The 15,506-nt window shown below is 41.3% G+C and overlaps 1 protein-coding gene across 1 annotated transcript; it reads left to right on the top strand.

Annotated features, from left to right (window-relative positions):
* The first annotated feature begins 399 nt into the window (after window positions 1-399).
* On the top strand, window positions 400-9,868 carry LOC141146021 (zinc finger BED domain-containing protein 4-like). The gene is made up of 4 exons (XM_073632792.1): window positions 400-775; window positions 949-2,330; window positions 2,415-2,753; window positions 9,741-9,868. Exons 1-4 carry the CDS (start codon window positions 609-611, stop codon window positions 9,866-9,868), a joined length of 2,016 nt encoding a protein of 671 aa, XP_073488893.1. The 5' UTR covers window positions 400-608.
* Window positions 9,869-15,506: the final 5,638 nt, after the last annotated feature.

Genomic DNA, 15,506 nt, shown 5'->3' with positions numbered 1-15,506 from the left:
GATGCAATCTATCATCAATATCATTGCACATGCTAAAACTATGAAACCTAGGTAGGTACAAACCTTCTTTCCTTGTTTTCTCCTCCTCCTCGGCTCTGTGCTTTTTTTCTCCTGCTATGCGACGGCCACTGCACTGACCCTCAGTCCCAGACCAGTTCCTCCCTGAGTCCTTCACTAATTAACTATTACTTGTGCGAAGTACAAAGTGCTCAACGTGAATATTACATAAAAATCATATTGCTGAATTAAGTTCTCCATGCGTACTACAAACTCATTAAACAGTCCACATCCAGTGAAAGTTCATGTACTGCAATGCTCCATGCATGCTGAAATCAATGCAAGCTTTAGCACTGGTCACTGTATTGGTGTCACTGGTGCCCAAAAAGTGTCACTATGAGTCACTAATGTAATATTCTAATCTGGAATGATAAACGTGTCACTGTTTTAAACAAGGTTAGGTTAAGACCGTATATATATAATACATTAAAAATAGTTCTGTAAGTACTAGTGTACTAAGCAGCAACACCTTATTTTCTGGCAGTGCCCGGGCCATCCCGACAGCAAACTCTGGATCCACCCCTGACAGATCAACGCACAAGGCAGCTATAATGGAGGGAGCAATTCCAAAAATAATTAAATTTGGATTTAAGGATTATATTTTAGATGTTGGTGAAAAGAAGAGAACGGCGATATGCAAGGTCTGCAACTCAAAAATAAGAGACACGTCCACCACAACATCCAACTTCATCCGTCACTACAAAACCCACAAAGAAAAGTAGGTACAGTAACGTCACGTGTATATATATATATATATATATATATATATATATATATATATGCAAATTAGGCCTACATCCCACTTTAGGTGGGAGCAGAGTGTATTGTTGTTCAAATCAATAAATCACATAGCTAACTTTTTTTTCTATCTCTCTTCTGTTTACTCTATAGATATGAAGAGTACATCCATACCAAAGGGACTTTTGATGATACCCAGCCTCAAATCTCACAATTCATCGCACAGGGGACTGTGCAGCTATACCACTGCAACCACCAGCAGCAAAAGGCAATTACAAACTCAATCCTGTCAGACCTCATTCTAAACTGCAACATGCCACTGTCCATCATTGAACATCAAAGCTTTCGTCGCTTTTTGTCAATAGTAGACAACAAATACTCTCCAGTAAGTAGAAGAACAATTACTGGCAAGCTTGACAATCTGGTGGCAGATAGGAAAATGAAGCTGAAAAATGAACTCGAAGTGGTAGATCATCTGTCAGTGACTGTAGATATATGGTCAGACCGCAGGATGAGAGGCTTTCTTGGAGTCACAGTGCACTGGATCAACATTGAGGATGACCGTCTTCAGTTAAAATCACAGTTGCTTGCTTGCAACCGCTTCAAAGGTCCCCATACAGGGGAAAGAATTTGTGAGGAATTTGAGCATATATGTGAAGAGTACAAGATTAAAAAAAAGGTAGACCACATCATCTGTGACAACGCCGCAAACATGAAAAAAGCATTCACTACATGTTTTCCAGGACAGCTAGATGAAGACGATGACCTTGATGATTCAGACATTTGGAATGACCTGTCAGTGGAAGAACAGGAGATGTTTGACAATTATTTGAGTGCAAAAACCCAGACTAGACTTCAATGTTTTGCACACACGCTTCAATTGGTAATAGGTGATGGACTTAAAGAGACTAAATTAGTCAATGCAGCTCTCGCCAAAGCTTCCAGGTTGAGCTCCTTGTTACACACAAGCACCTCTTTCAAGGAAAAATTTGAGGAGGAGTTTGGACAGCGTGGAATCCCTGCCTCTGTTACCACACGCTGGAATTCCACACTGAGGCAATTGAAATCAGTGGTCAGCTGTGACCAGCTGAAACTGACTAGAATGCTTGAAGATGGGGGACACAAAGAGACTGTATTCACAGCTAGAGAGTGGAATCAGATTAAGGAACTCGTGGATGTCCTTCAACCTTTTGGAGAAGCCACAGACCTCTCACAGGGAGAAAAACTTGTGACAATAAGTGCTGTTGTACCCTGTATCCTTTCTCTGAATCACCACTTGGAAAATCATAAAGAGAGCGTGCGCTACCTTGGTGGCTTGATCCGTAGCCTGCAAGAATCACTCCAAAGACGATTCGAAGGGATCTTTGTCAATGTGAGGATGGCAGATGAACAGAATGATGTAGCAACCTTACCCTTCTCTGACCCTCTATACCTAAAAGCTGCTCTGCTGGATCCTTCATTTGGCACCATGTGGTTGACCCATGATGTTTTGGCTACCGAAAATGTCAAGGAGGCTGTGTCTGCGATGATAAAAAGTATGTTATGTTTTTGGTAATAACCCGTTTGCAGTAATAACACCTGAGTGCATTGAGTCACTGTTTTATGCTTGTGTTTTTCAGACTTGATTCTCAAAGAGGACTGCAAGCCCACCCCAACAACCACCGATGAAGACGAGCAAATGCCAGTGGCAGAGTCAGAGAGTCAATCTGGGCTGTTCACAGCATACCGCAAAAAACAGAAGAGAGATTCATGTTCCAGTCCCCAAATACAGCTGAACCAGTATTTAGACATTTGTGATGGACAGAGCTGCCTTCAGTTTTGGGCCATGAACAGGCACATGCTCCCCTCTTTGTTCAGGGTAGCGGTAAGAGTAATGTCAGTCCCTGCATCAAGCGCACCTGTTGAACGTGTGTTTAGCCATGGTGGGGTGATAATGCGACCCCATCGCTCACAACTGAGTGAGAAAGTACTTTCAAATTTAATTTTTTGCAAATGCAATGCATTTTAGGTGGCTATTCTGAGAATAGCCACTTAACATGCATTGCATTTGCAAAAAATAGTATTCTGAGAAGTCAGAATACTATTTTTTGCAAATGCAATGCATTTTAAGTGGCTATTCTAATAACTAAGAAAAAAGGAATAGAAGTAGATAAGCGCTGTTTCCAAGCCTGGTGAATTCAAATGTGTTATTCCCTTAGTGGGAGGGCAGTATGGAGTGGGAAAGATTGTAAAGATATTGCCTATAGTATAGTGAATGTTTATCCCGTGGAATTACTATAAAGGTCCTGGATGTGCATAAGTCAAGTTGGTTGTCTGACTTAATAAAGTGCAGTGTGTGCTCTAAAAAAGATATAACTTAATCCGTATAAATATAATATATCCATATATAAATGAACCCTATTTTTAAATTAAAAATATTTGTGCAAAATTATGTGATCCATAACGTAATCGATAATGTACATATGTAGTGAACAAACAAATATATATAATCAAGTGCTTTCAGTGCTGCTACAAAAAAAAACCCTGGATTCTGATGGATATTCCAATGAGTAAACCTTTCAGTGCGTGCCTTAATCCGTGTTCTAATAGTGATTGATTGCACTCACCAGATCCTAGCAGCACTGAAAGCACTTGATTATATATATTTGTTTGTTCACTTCATATGTACATTATCGATTTACGTTATGGATCACATAATTTTGCACAAATATTTTTAATTTAAAAATAGGGTTCGTTTATATATGGATATATTATATTCATACGGATTAAGTTATATCTTTTTTAGAGCACACACTGCACTTTATTAAGTCAGACAACCAACTTGACTTATGCACATCCAGGACCTTTATAACACATTTGAATTCACCAGGCTTGGAAACAGCGCTATCTACTTCTATTCCTTTTTTCTTATATCTTACTCCACCTAGTGGAAGTAATCGGTAGTGGCAGCAGTTCCAACAACATTCTTTAATTTTTAAATTTTTATTCCATTGCATGCATCCCATTGCGCGGGTGTTTCTCCCTCTTTTTTCTATTCTAATAACTAAGCTCAAAGTTTGAACTTGACACAATGCCAAATTGCCAATATCTGGACACTTGAAGAATGGTGATGGGAATACTATTATTCTCATCACCATTCAAGTGTCCAGATATTGGCATTGTGTCAAGTTCAAACTTTGAGCTTAGTTATTTTCCCCCTCAGCAAGGACTACATTTTTTTCAGGCTTGTTGGCCATTTAATTGCATGAGTGTTCTGCTCCTTGTCTGCTGTTTGGGCATTCAAAGTGTTTCTTTAATATGCCAAGAATAAAGCACTAAGCAGTTTTGTTAATGTTGAAAATAAAACAAAACCTTTCCTGAAAACTGACTTTTAACTCATTTAAAGGATGGAAATGGGGTAGATCAGTATTTTGACTTAATTTGTGACTTGACCAAAATAAATGACTTGACTTGACTTGCTTGCCTTCTAGCAGGGACTCGACTTGGCTTGCTTGCTTTTCGCCACAGTGACTTGGGACTTGCTTATGACTTGAAGGTTAAGACTTGAGACTTGCTTGTGACTTGCACATGTGTGACTTACCCCCATGTCTGCAAATTACATACACTAGTTGTGTTTAAATACACGTACATTAAATGGTTTCTAATTAACAAAGAGTGCATTAAATCTTTTTTTTTAATATCTGCCTGGAATTCAGCTTTAATGCATTTGTTTTCAGTCCTTTTTATCTGTGTTGTATGCAAGATTTTAAAATTGGTAATTTTATTTATATATGTAGTACTTACTATTAAGCAATGCAGCTCACTGTGCTTTACTACTTATTACTCTCTCAGATCAAGTCTATTACATGTCTCTTGTAACTGATTTTTTAAGACAAGCAACTGCTGGAAGGAGAATCTGCTAAATTTAGCATGAACTGTAACTGTTGAATACTGACATATGATGTAAAGGCAAACCAAAATGTTTTTGTTTACATTTATACATTTTAAACTGATTTCCTAGGCATTGTTTTCCTTTTTCTATGAAATGTTTATATTATTTTTTGGGCTAGAACTATGACACTGATGTCAGAGCATTATCATTTTTTTTTAAAAGGATATTACAGAAGAAGCTGTGTCATGGTTATGCAATAGAGTTTGTCTGTCAGCTTACGTATCACCATGTGTTCATCTCTAGAGACCAGCCGACTCTCACCTGACTGCTTTTATAATCTCTCCTCTAGCATGGCTCCACCCCAGCTCTTATCAGAGAACTCTATATTTACCTGTGCACTGTAGGCCAGCCCTGCTGATCAACCTACGTTTGTTTTCTGTTACTGACCTTGGCGTGTTCTTAACTATTCCTGTCTGCTCATGACCCTGACCTCTTGGCGTGTCCCCGACTATTCCTGTTTGCCTGTGACCCTGAACCTTTGGCGTGTCTCTGTTGTCCTTGTCTGCTTGTGGCCCCGACCTTGGCTCATTCCCTTACACCCCATCCTACTGTGGGCATGAGCTAGGGGACCCTGGGGGTCGCGACCTGGAGCCAGTTGCAGCCCAGTCCATCCTCACCACTAGAGGCTCTGGTGAACACCCGCTGGCTCTTAGACTCCGTGCCCTAGGGAATCTTACGCTCTAACCCCGGTGGGATCTGTGTTGGTGTTCCAGCGGCCCTGCCTTCCTTACCACCCTGACTCCCATCCGCAGCAGTTAGCCGTAGGGTCCACTACCTTGTGGTGCACTCATGATCCCAACGGTGTGCATCTGTCACCTAGCCTCAGGTGACCTGACAAGCTGTTTGTTTTCATGTTGTTTCTCTCTAAAAGCCCGTACACATGCTTTGATTTTCAGACGTCAATTGTGTTACAACGACCGATGTTCCACAAATCTTACTATTACTACGGTGCTTTTGACAGCCGATTTCACTTTTTCGTCAGACAAAAGCTGGATGTGCAGACTATAAAATTTTTGGCGGATGTGAACTCAACTTTTACGTCGGTACTTTGAAGAGAAATATCATTGTTGCTGCCATAACCCCGGTATCCTCTTCTTCAGCGGGCGGTCTGCTTTCAGATAAAAGTGGTCTCTGTGGTGGATTCATCGCAAGATCACTTTTATCGGCAGCGGGAGAGGGCCGCGCTCCAGTGCTTTCCGCCGCTTACCAGAGCTGTCGGTAGTGGCGGAGGCGATCGCATCCTTCTCCTGGCTTGGTATGGAGACGAGTGAGGGGAAGATGGCCCCCCACCTGTCTCCATATCATTGCAGGGCGAAAGCGACGTCAAAATGTCACTTCCGCCCATAGCACGTAAAGGTCGATTTTTTTTTCAAATTTTCTTTTATTTTTTTTTATTGTATTTTAGTGTAAATATGAGATCTGGGGTCTTTTTGACCCCAGATCTCATATTTAAGAGGTCCTGTCATGCTTTTTTCTATTACAAGGGATGTTTACATTCCTTGTAATTTGAATAAAAGTGACACATTTTTTTTTTTTAAAAGAACACTGTAAAAATAAAAAAGGTAAAATAAATAAGAAAAAAAAATTTAAATGCACCCCGTCCCGCCAACCTCGCGTGCAGAAGCGAACGCATATGTGAGATGCGTACATGTAAAAACGGTGTTTAAACCACACAATGTGAGGCATCGCCACGATCGGTAGAGTGAGAGCAATAATTCTAGCCCTAGACCTCCTCTGTAACTCAAAACATGCAACCTGTAGAATTTTTTAAACGTCGCCTAGGGTAAAAGTTTGTCGCCATTCCACGAGTGGGTGCAATTTTGAAGCGTGACATGTTAGGTATCAATTTACTCGGCATAACATTATCTTTCACAATATAAAAAAAATTGGGCTAACTTTACTGTTGTCTTATTTTTTTAATTTAAAAAAGTCTATAAAAAAAAAAAAAAAAAAAATGCGCTTTTAAGACCACTGTGCAACGGTGTGACAAAAAGTATTTCAACTTCCGCCATTTTATTCTCTAGGGTGTTAAAAAAAAAAAAAAAAAAAGATATAATGTTTGGGGGTTCTAAGTAATTTTCTAGCAAAAAAATCAGTTTTTAACTTGTAAACAACAAATCTCAGAAAAAGGCTCGATCCTTAAGTGGTTATAGCATGTATAATGTTCTACAAAATTCTAACCCAGTGGTACAGTATGTGACACCACAAAAAGCCAAGAAGCGGTTCCCTACAACCTCCGATACCTGTTGGAGATGTGGCACAGATATACAGTGGGGACGGAAAGTATTCAGACCCCCTTACATTTTTCACTCTTTGTTATATTGCAGCCATTTGCTAAAATCATTTAAGTCCATTTTTTTCCCTCATTAATGTACACACAGCAAACCATATTGACAGAAAAACACAGAATTGTTGCCATTTTTGCAAATTTATAAAAAAAGAAAAACTGAAATATCACATGGTCCTAAGTATTCAGACCTTTTGCTGTGACACTAATATATTTAACTCAGGTGCTGTCTATTTCTTCTGATCATCCTTGAGATGGTTCTACACCTTCATTTGAGTCCAGCTGTGTTTGATTATACTGATTAGACTTGATTAGGAAAGCCACACACCTGTCTAAATAAGACCTTACAGCTCACAGTGCATGTCAGAGCAAATGAGAATCATGAGGTCAAATTAACTACCTGAAGAACTCAGAGACAGAATTGTGGCAAGGCACAGATCTGGCCAAGGTTACAAAAAAATTTCTGCTGCACTTAAGGTTCCTAAGAGCACAGTGGCCTCCATAATCCTTAAATGGAAGACGTTTGGGACAACCAGAACCCTTCCTAGAGCTGGCCGTCTGGCCAAACTGAGCTATCGGGGGAGAAGAGCCTTGGTGAGAGAGGTAAAGAAGAACCCAAAGATCACTGTGGCTGAGCTCCAGAGATGCAGTCAGGAGGTGGGAGAAAGTTGTAGAAAGTCAACCATCACTGCAGCCCTCCACCAGTCGGGGCTTTATGGCAGAGTGGCCCGACGGAAGCCTCTCCTCAGTGCAAGACACATGAAAGCCTGCATGGAGTTTGCTAAAAAACACCTGAAGGACTCCAAGATGGTGAGAAATAAGATTCTCTGGTCTGATGAGACCAAGATAGAACTTTTTGGCCTTAATTCTAAGTGGTATGTGTGGAGAAAACCAGGGACTACTCATCACCTGTCCAATACAGTCCCAACAGTGAAGCATGGTGGTGGCAGCATCATGCTGTGGGGGTGTTTTTCAGTTGCAGGGACAGGACGACTGGTTGCAATCGAGAGAAAGATGAATGCGGCCAAGTACAGGGATATCCTGGACGAAAACCTTCTCCAGAGTGCTCAGGACCTCAGACCTGGCCGAAGGTTTACCTTCCAACAAGACAATGACCCTAAGCACACAGCTAAAATAACAAAGGAGTGGCTTCACAACAACTACTTGACTGTTTTTGAATGGCCCAGCCAGAGCCCTGACTTAAACCCAATTGAGCATCTCTGGAGAGACCTAAAAATGGCTGTCCACCAACGTTTACCATCCAACCTGACATAACTGGAAAGGATCTGCAAGGAGGAATGGCAGAGGATCCCCAAATCCAGGTGTGAAAAACTTTTTGCATCTTTCCCAAAAAGACTCATGGCTGTATTAGATCAAAAGGGTGCTTCTACTAAATACTGAGCAAAGGGTCTGAATACTTAGGACCATGTGATATTTAATTTTTTCTTTTTTAATAAATCTGCAAAAATGTCAACAATTCTGTGTTTTTCTGTCAATATGGGGTGCTGTGTGTACATTAATGAGGAAAAAAATGAACTTAAATGATTTTAGCAAATGGCTGCAATATAACAAAGAGTAAAAAATTTAAGGGGGTCTGTATACTTTCTGTCCCCACTGTAGGCACATTTTTACACATTTGGTGGACATGTCCCCTGATCCATGACTATTGGAAAAAAAAAATCATATTCTGGATAAAACACATAACTGAGAGCAAACTAAATCCAAATGCTGCAGCCTGCTTGATTCATGTTAACTCATACACACTTAGTAAATACAAGAAAACCCTCACCAGGCACCTTTTAAACTCATTACCTATTGTAAACTGAGCAATGTTAAATCGTCCACTGGTGTTTCTCTATATGCATAAATTGACACTTGTTATTAGTCATTTGTATGCTAAATATACTTTCAATAAACTTTGATTGTGAGAAAAAAAAAAAGTATAATGTTAAAAATTGTGAAATTCACACCAAACAATACTTTACAATAAAATACTCCAACTGAATACCCCTAAAGACACATGATAATTTCCTCCTAGCTTTTTATATGAATGTAACATATTTTTTTTAGATTATTATTCCTTTAACAGTTTACATAATCTAGGCAGTGATGTGGACACCTGAAGATAAACCCCATAGGAGATAAATAGAAGATAAGAGAATGATCGAGCCAGTTGCATTACATAACCACGGCTTTGGTTAAATAAAATGAGCACTTAGACCCCATTCACACAGGGGCAACATGACTTGCAAACGACTTGCAAAACGACTTCTGTATAGAAGTCTATGCAAGTCGCCCCAATTCGCCCCCGAAGTCGTACAGGAACCTTTTTCTAAGTCGGAGTGACTTGCGTCGCTCCCCTTAGAACGGTTCCATAGCACAGAACGGGAGGCGACTTGTCAGGTGACTAGGTCGCCTGACAAGTCGTCCCTGGGTTTTTCTCCTCATACAAGTGCTTAATTAGGGGGTTGTTAATATCCCAGAGAAAAGCTTTCACCCTTCATACAAATTTTAAAGTGTGATTTCACTGGCATAGTTTCTGATGCATTAAAACTGGAGAAAAGTTAATGAGCAAATTGGAGTTGTTACCCATGATAACCGATCAGAATTTTGGTTTAATTTTTCAATAAAATAAAAAGGGAAATCCTGTTGGTTGCTCCAGTTTAGAGGGTTTTTTTTATTTTCCCTGGTTTTAAATACATCAGTCCTGTTTTTCTTCTTCTACAGTACTTCTAATGACACATTCAGTTTATGTTGGACCTGAAGGTGCCACTCTTGGTCTGTATGAGCTCAGTCAGATTCTTCTGACATTAGTTAATAGCGTGTATTTCCGTCATTGGGGTTTCAGTAAATGAAGGTGATACAAATTACGCCTTATGCTCACCTTACCACTGAACCTGTTGACCATGAAATAATAATGTAATTTCCCCTTCTGAAATTATCTAGAAATTCAGCCTCTAGATAAACAGCTAAATTGCTACAGATTAAGTCATCCTTAGAAAGCGCCCAGCAGACCACCCACAGCTCTATTTGTATATAACTTTCTGGTGCTGAAAAAAAACACAAGCTTGACAAAATGTGCAGTTATTTTGCAATCAGGAAAAGTAATTTAGTGGCATAGGAAATTAAAACCAGGTATACCAATAAAATTATGTCAGAATCAGTTCTTTCTTTTCTGCAAAATACAGGTGTACATTTAGGACATCTCGTGGATCGACAAAGATATACACAAGTTGACATTATTATTTTAGAAGAATGAAACATTCCTTGTTTTCTTGGCAGCCGACATAAATGTATTCAGTTACACATTACGTTATTTTTAGTTGTTAGTAAACTGTATTGATATGCAAATTATGTATGGTGTAAGGGCCCATTCACTCTATCTGCAGTATAAAATGCTGCTGCTTGCACAGCAATATGGGCTACAGAGCTGTGTGGCAGGGGGAAGTGTGGTACGCATTTCATTGCATCACATGTTGTTTTGAACAAATTTTATTAGAAGCACACAATGTGACACTTTATTCATATAACTGTACAGAAGTGTGGTGTGGTGTGCTTCTGTACAGTTACATGCAGGACTTAGCAGAGTGGTGCAAGATTATGCAAAAATGTTGCATAATCTCACACCACTCCAAAACACAGTGCAACACTGTTCTGGTCTGCACAAGACACATTGAAAAGTATTATTTTTTTTTTTTAGTGTGTCATTGCAGTTACCTGCGTTTTTCAGTGCAATAAAATGAAGCTAAGTGTGAATGGACCTTAAAGCCTGTATTTTGTGTTTGCTAACACTGTTTATCGAAAAAGCAGCAATCTGCATCTGTTGTTTGCAGGGTTGCTCAATAGCTCCCAACTGTCCCTCATTGGAAGGAACCATCCCTCTTTTCAAGCCAAATATGTCTATCCCTCTTTCCTCTTCAGTTGTTTTTGTTCTGATAAATAGTATATAATAGATCTCTATAACATACAGTGCAACCAGAAAGTATTCACAGCGCTTCACTTTTTGAAAAATGGCTGTGCACCGATGCTACCCATCCAACCCAAGGGAGCTTGAGAGGTCCTGCTAAGAAGAACTGGAGAAACTGCCCAGACACAGGTGTGTCAAGCTTGTAGCATCATACTCAAAAAGACTTGAGGCTGTAATTAGTGCCAAAGGTGCTTCAACAAAGAATTGAGCAAAGGCTGTGAACAGGACCACCAGCACTCCCGTATCGGGCCCCGAATCTGTCATCTTAGCAGGGGGGAGCCTGGAGGAAGAGCGATTCCCAAATCCTGTCCACCAATAAGCCAGTCCCCCACTGTGCAGCTTTTTAGAAAAAAAGGGGCCCTGTGTTCAGTGGGGGCCAGGGGACAGTAAGCGGACCATTTTATCACTTTTGGGTTGAGTCGGATTAATCCGCCGCAGCACAGTTGAAGCCAGGCCTCTTCAATATGAATACACCGCGGCCGGCCAGGAGCACTGTGGTGGATTATTCTGCCTTAACCCGAAAGTAATAAAATAGTCCACTTACTGTGCCCTGGCCCCCACTGAACACAGGGGCCTGGGGATGTTTTTTTTTCTAAATAGCTGCACAGTTGGGGTATAGCTTCTGGGTGTACAGGATTTGTGAGGCCCCGCCCACTCTACCTCAGCCCCCCCCAATTCCTTCCAGCCCTAGTTGCCCAGCTCGGTAGTGCCCAGGAGGAAGGGAGAGGACCAGATGTAACAGCAGTGATCAGCTGGTCCTTGGCTCCCAGCTCCAGGAGGAACCACCTGCGAGACAAGCACTGCACCCAGGCCCCAGGTAGAAGAAGCTTTCCAGACCAGGTACTGGGGGGGTGGGGGACTAACAATGCTGCATTTCTAACTCATTTTAATACAAAGCACGTTTGGAGTGACATATCTGGGGGGCATTGCTGTAGATTAAGGTACACTAGTGTTGCCCTCTGAAGAGTGAACCACAGTGGATCACTTTTCAGAGGGTGTATGACAGGCAGCAAGGAAGCATCATATTGGCTCCTCACCATCTGATTTAAAGCGAAGTTCTGCCCCTCCCACCTCCAAAAATTTAAAGTCAGCAGCTACACATACTGTAGCTGCTGACTTTTAAAATTAGGAGACTTGCCTGTCTTGGAATCCAGTGATGTTGGCACCCCAGCGGATGTTTCCATCAGCTGTCGTGTGCTGCTATTACCATTGCCGGTAAGGGAACCCGGGTCCCTACTGCGCATGCGCAAAACGTTCCCTTACTGGCCCGGCAGCAGGGTAAGGAGGAGGGGGCTGAACTTGTGACATACTTCCCTGCGGCGAGGTCGGACAGAAGTGGGGACAGGGTACCTGTCAAACAGGTACCTGCTCCCCCCTCCCCCCCTTAGGGTGCCAAATGTGGCATTGGGGGGGGGAATAAGATAAGCGGAATTTCTACTTTTGGGTGGAACTCCGCTTTAATCCCTAAAAACCTGAACCACTTTGCCGCAACTGTGTTCATTGTACATGGTTGTGAGCCATCTCCATTCAGTGAAGTGGGATGCATTTGGCCACTGAACGTGATGGGAGGTATTTTTGTATGTCTTTGCCATTGCCCCCTGAATAACTGAATACATTTATTTCGGCTGCCAAGAAAACAAGGAATGTTTCATTCTTCTAAAATAATAATGTCAACTTGTGTATATCTTTGTTGGTCCATGAGATGTCCTCCTAACCACTGCACTCTGTAGAATTCATATCCCAGACCCCTGCATTCTATGCATTACCCACTCCTGATCTCTGCACTGTGTATATTAAACACTTCTGACCCCTGCAAACTGTACAGTACATATTCTTTAAAAAACGCTGTGTACATTACATATTCTTGAAAAGACACTGTGTACATTACATATTCTTGACACCTGCATTTTGAATATATATATATATATATATATATATATATATATATATATATATATATCACACACACACCCTCCCGCTGCAGTTTTTCAACGTCCTTATTTCTCTAAGGCACACGGTCCATGCTGCCTCCTTTTTCTCTTGGCTAGGGGGAGTGGTGGTCGGGCCCAAGGTCCTCAGGTAGGCTGTATGGGGGCCCCTTGATTTCTAACAGCGTCCCTGGCTGTGAATACTTATGTACATTGGATTTTTTTTTTAATAAATTCGCAAAGATTTCAAACAAACATCTTTCACATTGTCATTATGGGGTATTGCTTGTAGAATTTTGAGGAAAATAATGAATTTAATCAATTTTGCAATAAGGATATAACATAACAAAATGTGGAAAAAGTGAAGCGCTGTGAATACTTTCCGGATGCCCGGTATGTATCATTTAACTACCAAAATTGATATGCTACACTAAACATTTTATCAGACCTCTAAATTAGTGCATTTGTTACCTAAAAAAAGCCAGAAAAGAAAATGTATTAATGGAAAAGAGCACTTGGGGGTTCTACCAATAATTTTTTTGCCTTCATTTTTCTTAATTATTCCTGGTCAATGGAGCTGATGGGAGGCATCAGAGTGGTGTGCTCCTTGCCTACATATATTGTATTTACAAGTGTTCCTCTTTCAAAAGTTGGGAGGTGTTTAGCACTGGGATACCCAGAGTGCACCAGAGGGGAGAGTGAGGGCCCACCTTAACCGCTTCAGCCCCAGAAGATTTTACCCCCTTCCTGACCAGAGCACTTTTTACAATTTGGCACTGCGTCGTTTAACTGACAATTGCGGACGTGCAATGTTGTACCCAAACAAAATTGACATCATTTTTTTGTGCTATTAACAAAAAAACAAAAAAAAAAAGTGATCATTTTGAAAAAAAAAAAAAAAAAAAAACAATATTTTTTAATTTTTGCTATAATAAATATCCCCCAAACAATATATATATAAAAAAAAATTTTCCTCAGTTAGGCCGATATGTATGCTACATTTTTTTTCCCCCAAAAATATGCAGAATACATATCGGCCTAACTGAGGAAAAACATTTTTTTAAATATATTTATTATAGCAAAAAGTAAAAAATATTGCTTTTTTTCTCCCAAAAATAAGAAAAAACCCCCAATAAACGTATATTGATTGGTTTGTGCAAAATTTATAGCGTCTACAAAATAGGGGATGCTTTATGGCATTTGTATTTTTAATTTTTTTTTATATTAGTAGTGGCGGCGATCTGCAATTTTTATCAGGACTGCGACTTTATGGCGGGCACATCGGACATTTCTGACACTATTTTGGGACCATTGTCATTTATACAGTGATCAGTGCCATTAAAATGCATTGATTACTGTGTAAATGACACTGGCAGTGAAGAGTTACGTGTGTCCTAGGGAGTGATTCTAACTGTGAGGGGGCTGGGCTTCAACACACAGGACAGTGATCACTGCTCTCTATGACAGAGCAGTGATCTCTGTCCTGCCACTAGGCAGAATGGGGAAATGCTTTGTTTACAAAAGCATCTCCCCGTTCTTCCTCTCCCTGACACGATCGCGGGCACCCGGCAGACATAGAGTCCGCAGGACCCACGGTCACAGAGACTGCGGCCGGCGCGCCCCGCCTGCCATGTGCCCGCGACACTGCTTCTTAAAGGGGGACGTACCTGTACTCCCTTCTGCCTACCAGTGCCATTCTGCCAATGTAAACCGGCGTGCGCTGGTCGGCATTCGGTTAAAGCAGCAAATGCTGTGCTGGGGTGAAACGTTGGTGTGGTTTACAGTAAGCACAGTTTGAATGGCCTGGAACAGCTGCTAGGGAGAGAAATATTGACTCCTATGACAGTAGGAATCTTGGACCAAACATTTGACCCTGTGCAACAATATGAAGATGCAGAGGTATTAGACCTAACAGTTGGTGAGATCCAGGGGCGAACCTAGAGCATTTGGCACCCGATTCAGATCCTATATCTGGCATGCCCCCCCAACTTTAAAATGTAAAAACACCCAGAAAAAAAAAAACACCCTCTTCTGCCTAGTTCAGCATTTTTGAATTCTGAATTGAAAAAAAAAATGGCGTAGTTGGCTGCCGAGTAAACCGGAAGTGACACTGTGCTGTTGCTTCCGGGTTTCTACATCATAGACCCGATCAAAGGCAAACCTGGCTTTGGTTGGGTCTCAGGACCCTGGGTGGGATGAGAGGCCTGGGCGGAGTGGTAGAGGGATGGGGACATCCCCTCCCGCTCCTTGTAATAACAGCCAATGCTGTTCATCTATGGCAGCCAGTGACAATAGACGGGACAGGCAAGAGGTGTCAGTCACTCAGGTGTGAGCAGATCCCAAATTTTTGGACAGATTGTGCCACGGTCAGGGAAGTGGAGAGCTGGACTGGACTGTATGACGATCTCTGGATCGGATCTGTCCCTGGGGACAGCAGACAATGGCATCATTAGCATTGATGATTTGATTTGGATTTTGAAACTGATCTGCTGACAAAGCATGTTGCTTTCTGGACCATGGACGGTATCTGATGGCCGCAGGGAAGATGGCAAGATGCTGCTGTGACCTGCTGCTTGCTGGATGGATCTAATGGCTGAA

This window comes from Aquarana catesbeiana, linkage group LG05 (genome assembly GCF_042186555.1).
Source record: "Aquarana catesbeiana isolate 2022-GZ linkage group LG05, ASM4218655v1, whole genome shotgun sequence".
Lineage (NCBI taxonomy): Eukaryota > Metazoa > Chordata > Amphibia > Anura > Ranidae > Aquarana > Aquarana catesbeiana.
The sequence above is the reverse complement of the archived record's forward strand: the minus strand, read 5'-3'. Positions and strand labels throughout refer to the sequence as shown.

Coding starts and splice junctions, on each gene's coding strand:
- LOC141146021 (XM_073632792.1), top strand. CDS start 609: ATGGAGGGAGCAATTCCAAAAATAATTAAATTTGGATTTAAGGATTAT. Junction 776..948: donor TACAAAACCCACAAAGAAAA/GTAGGTACAGTA, acceptor TTTACTCTATAG/ATATGAAGAGTACATCCATA. Junction 2,331..2,414: donor TGTGTCTGCGATGATAAAAA/GTATGTTATGTT, acceptor TGTGTTTTTCAG/ACTTGATTCTCAAAGAGGAC.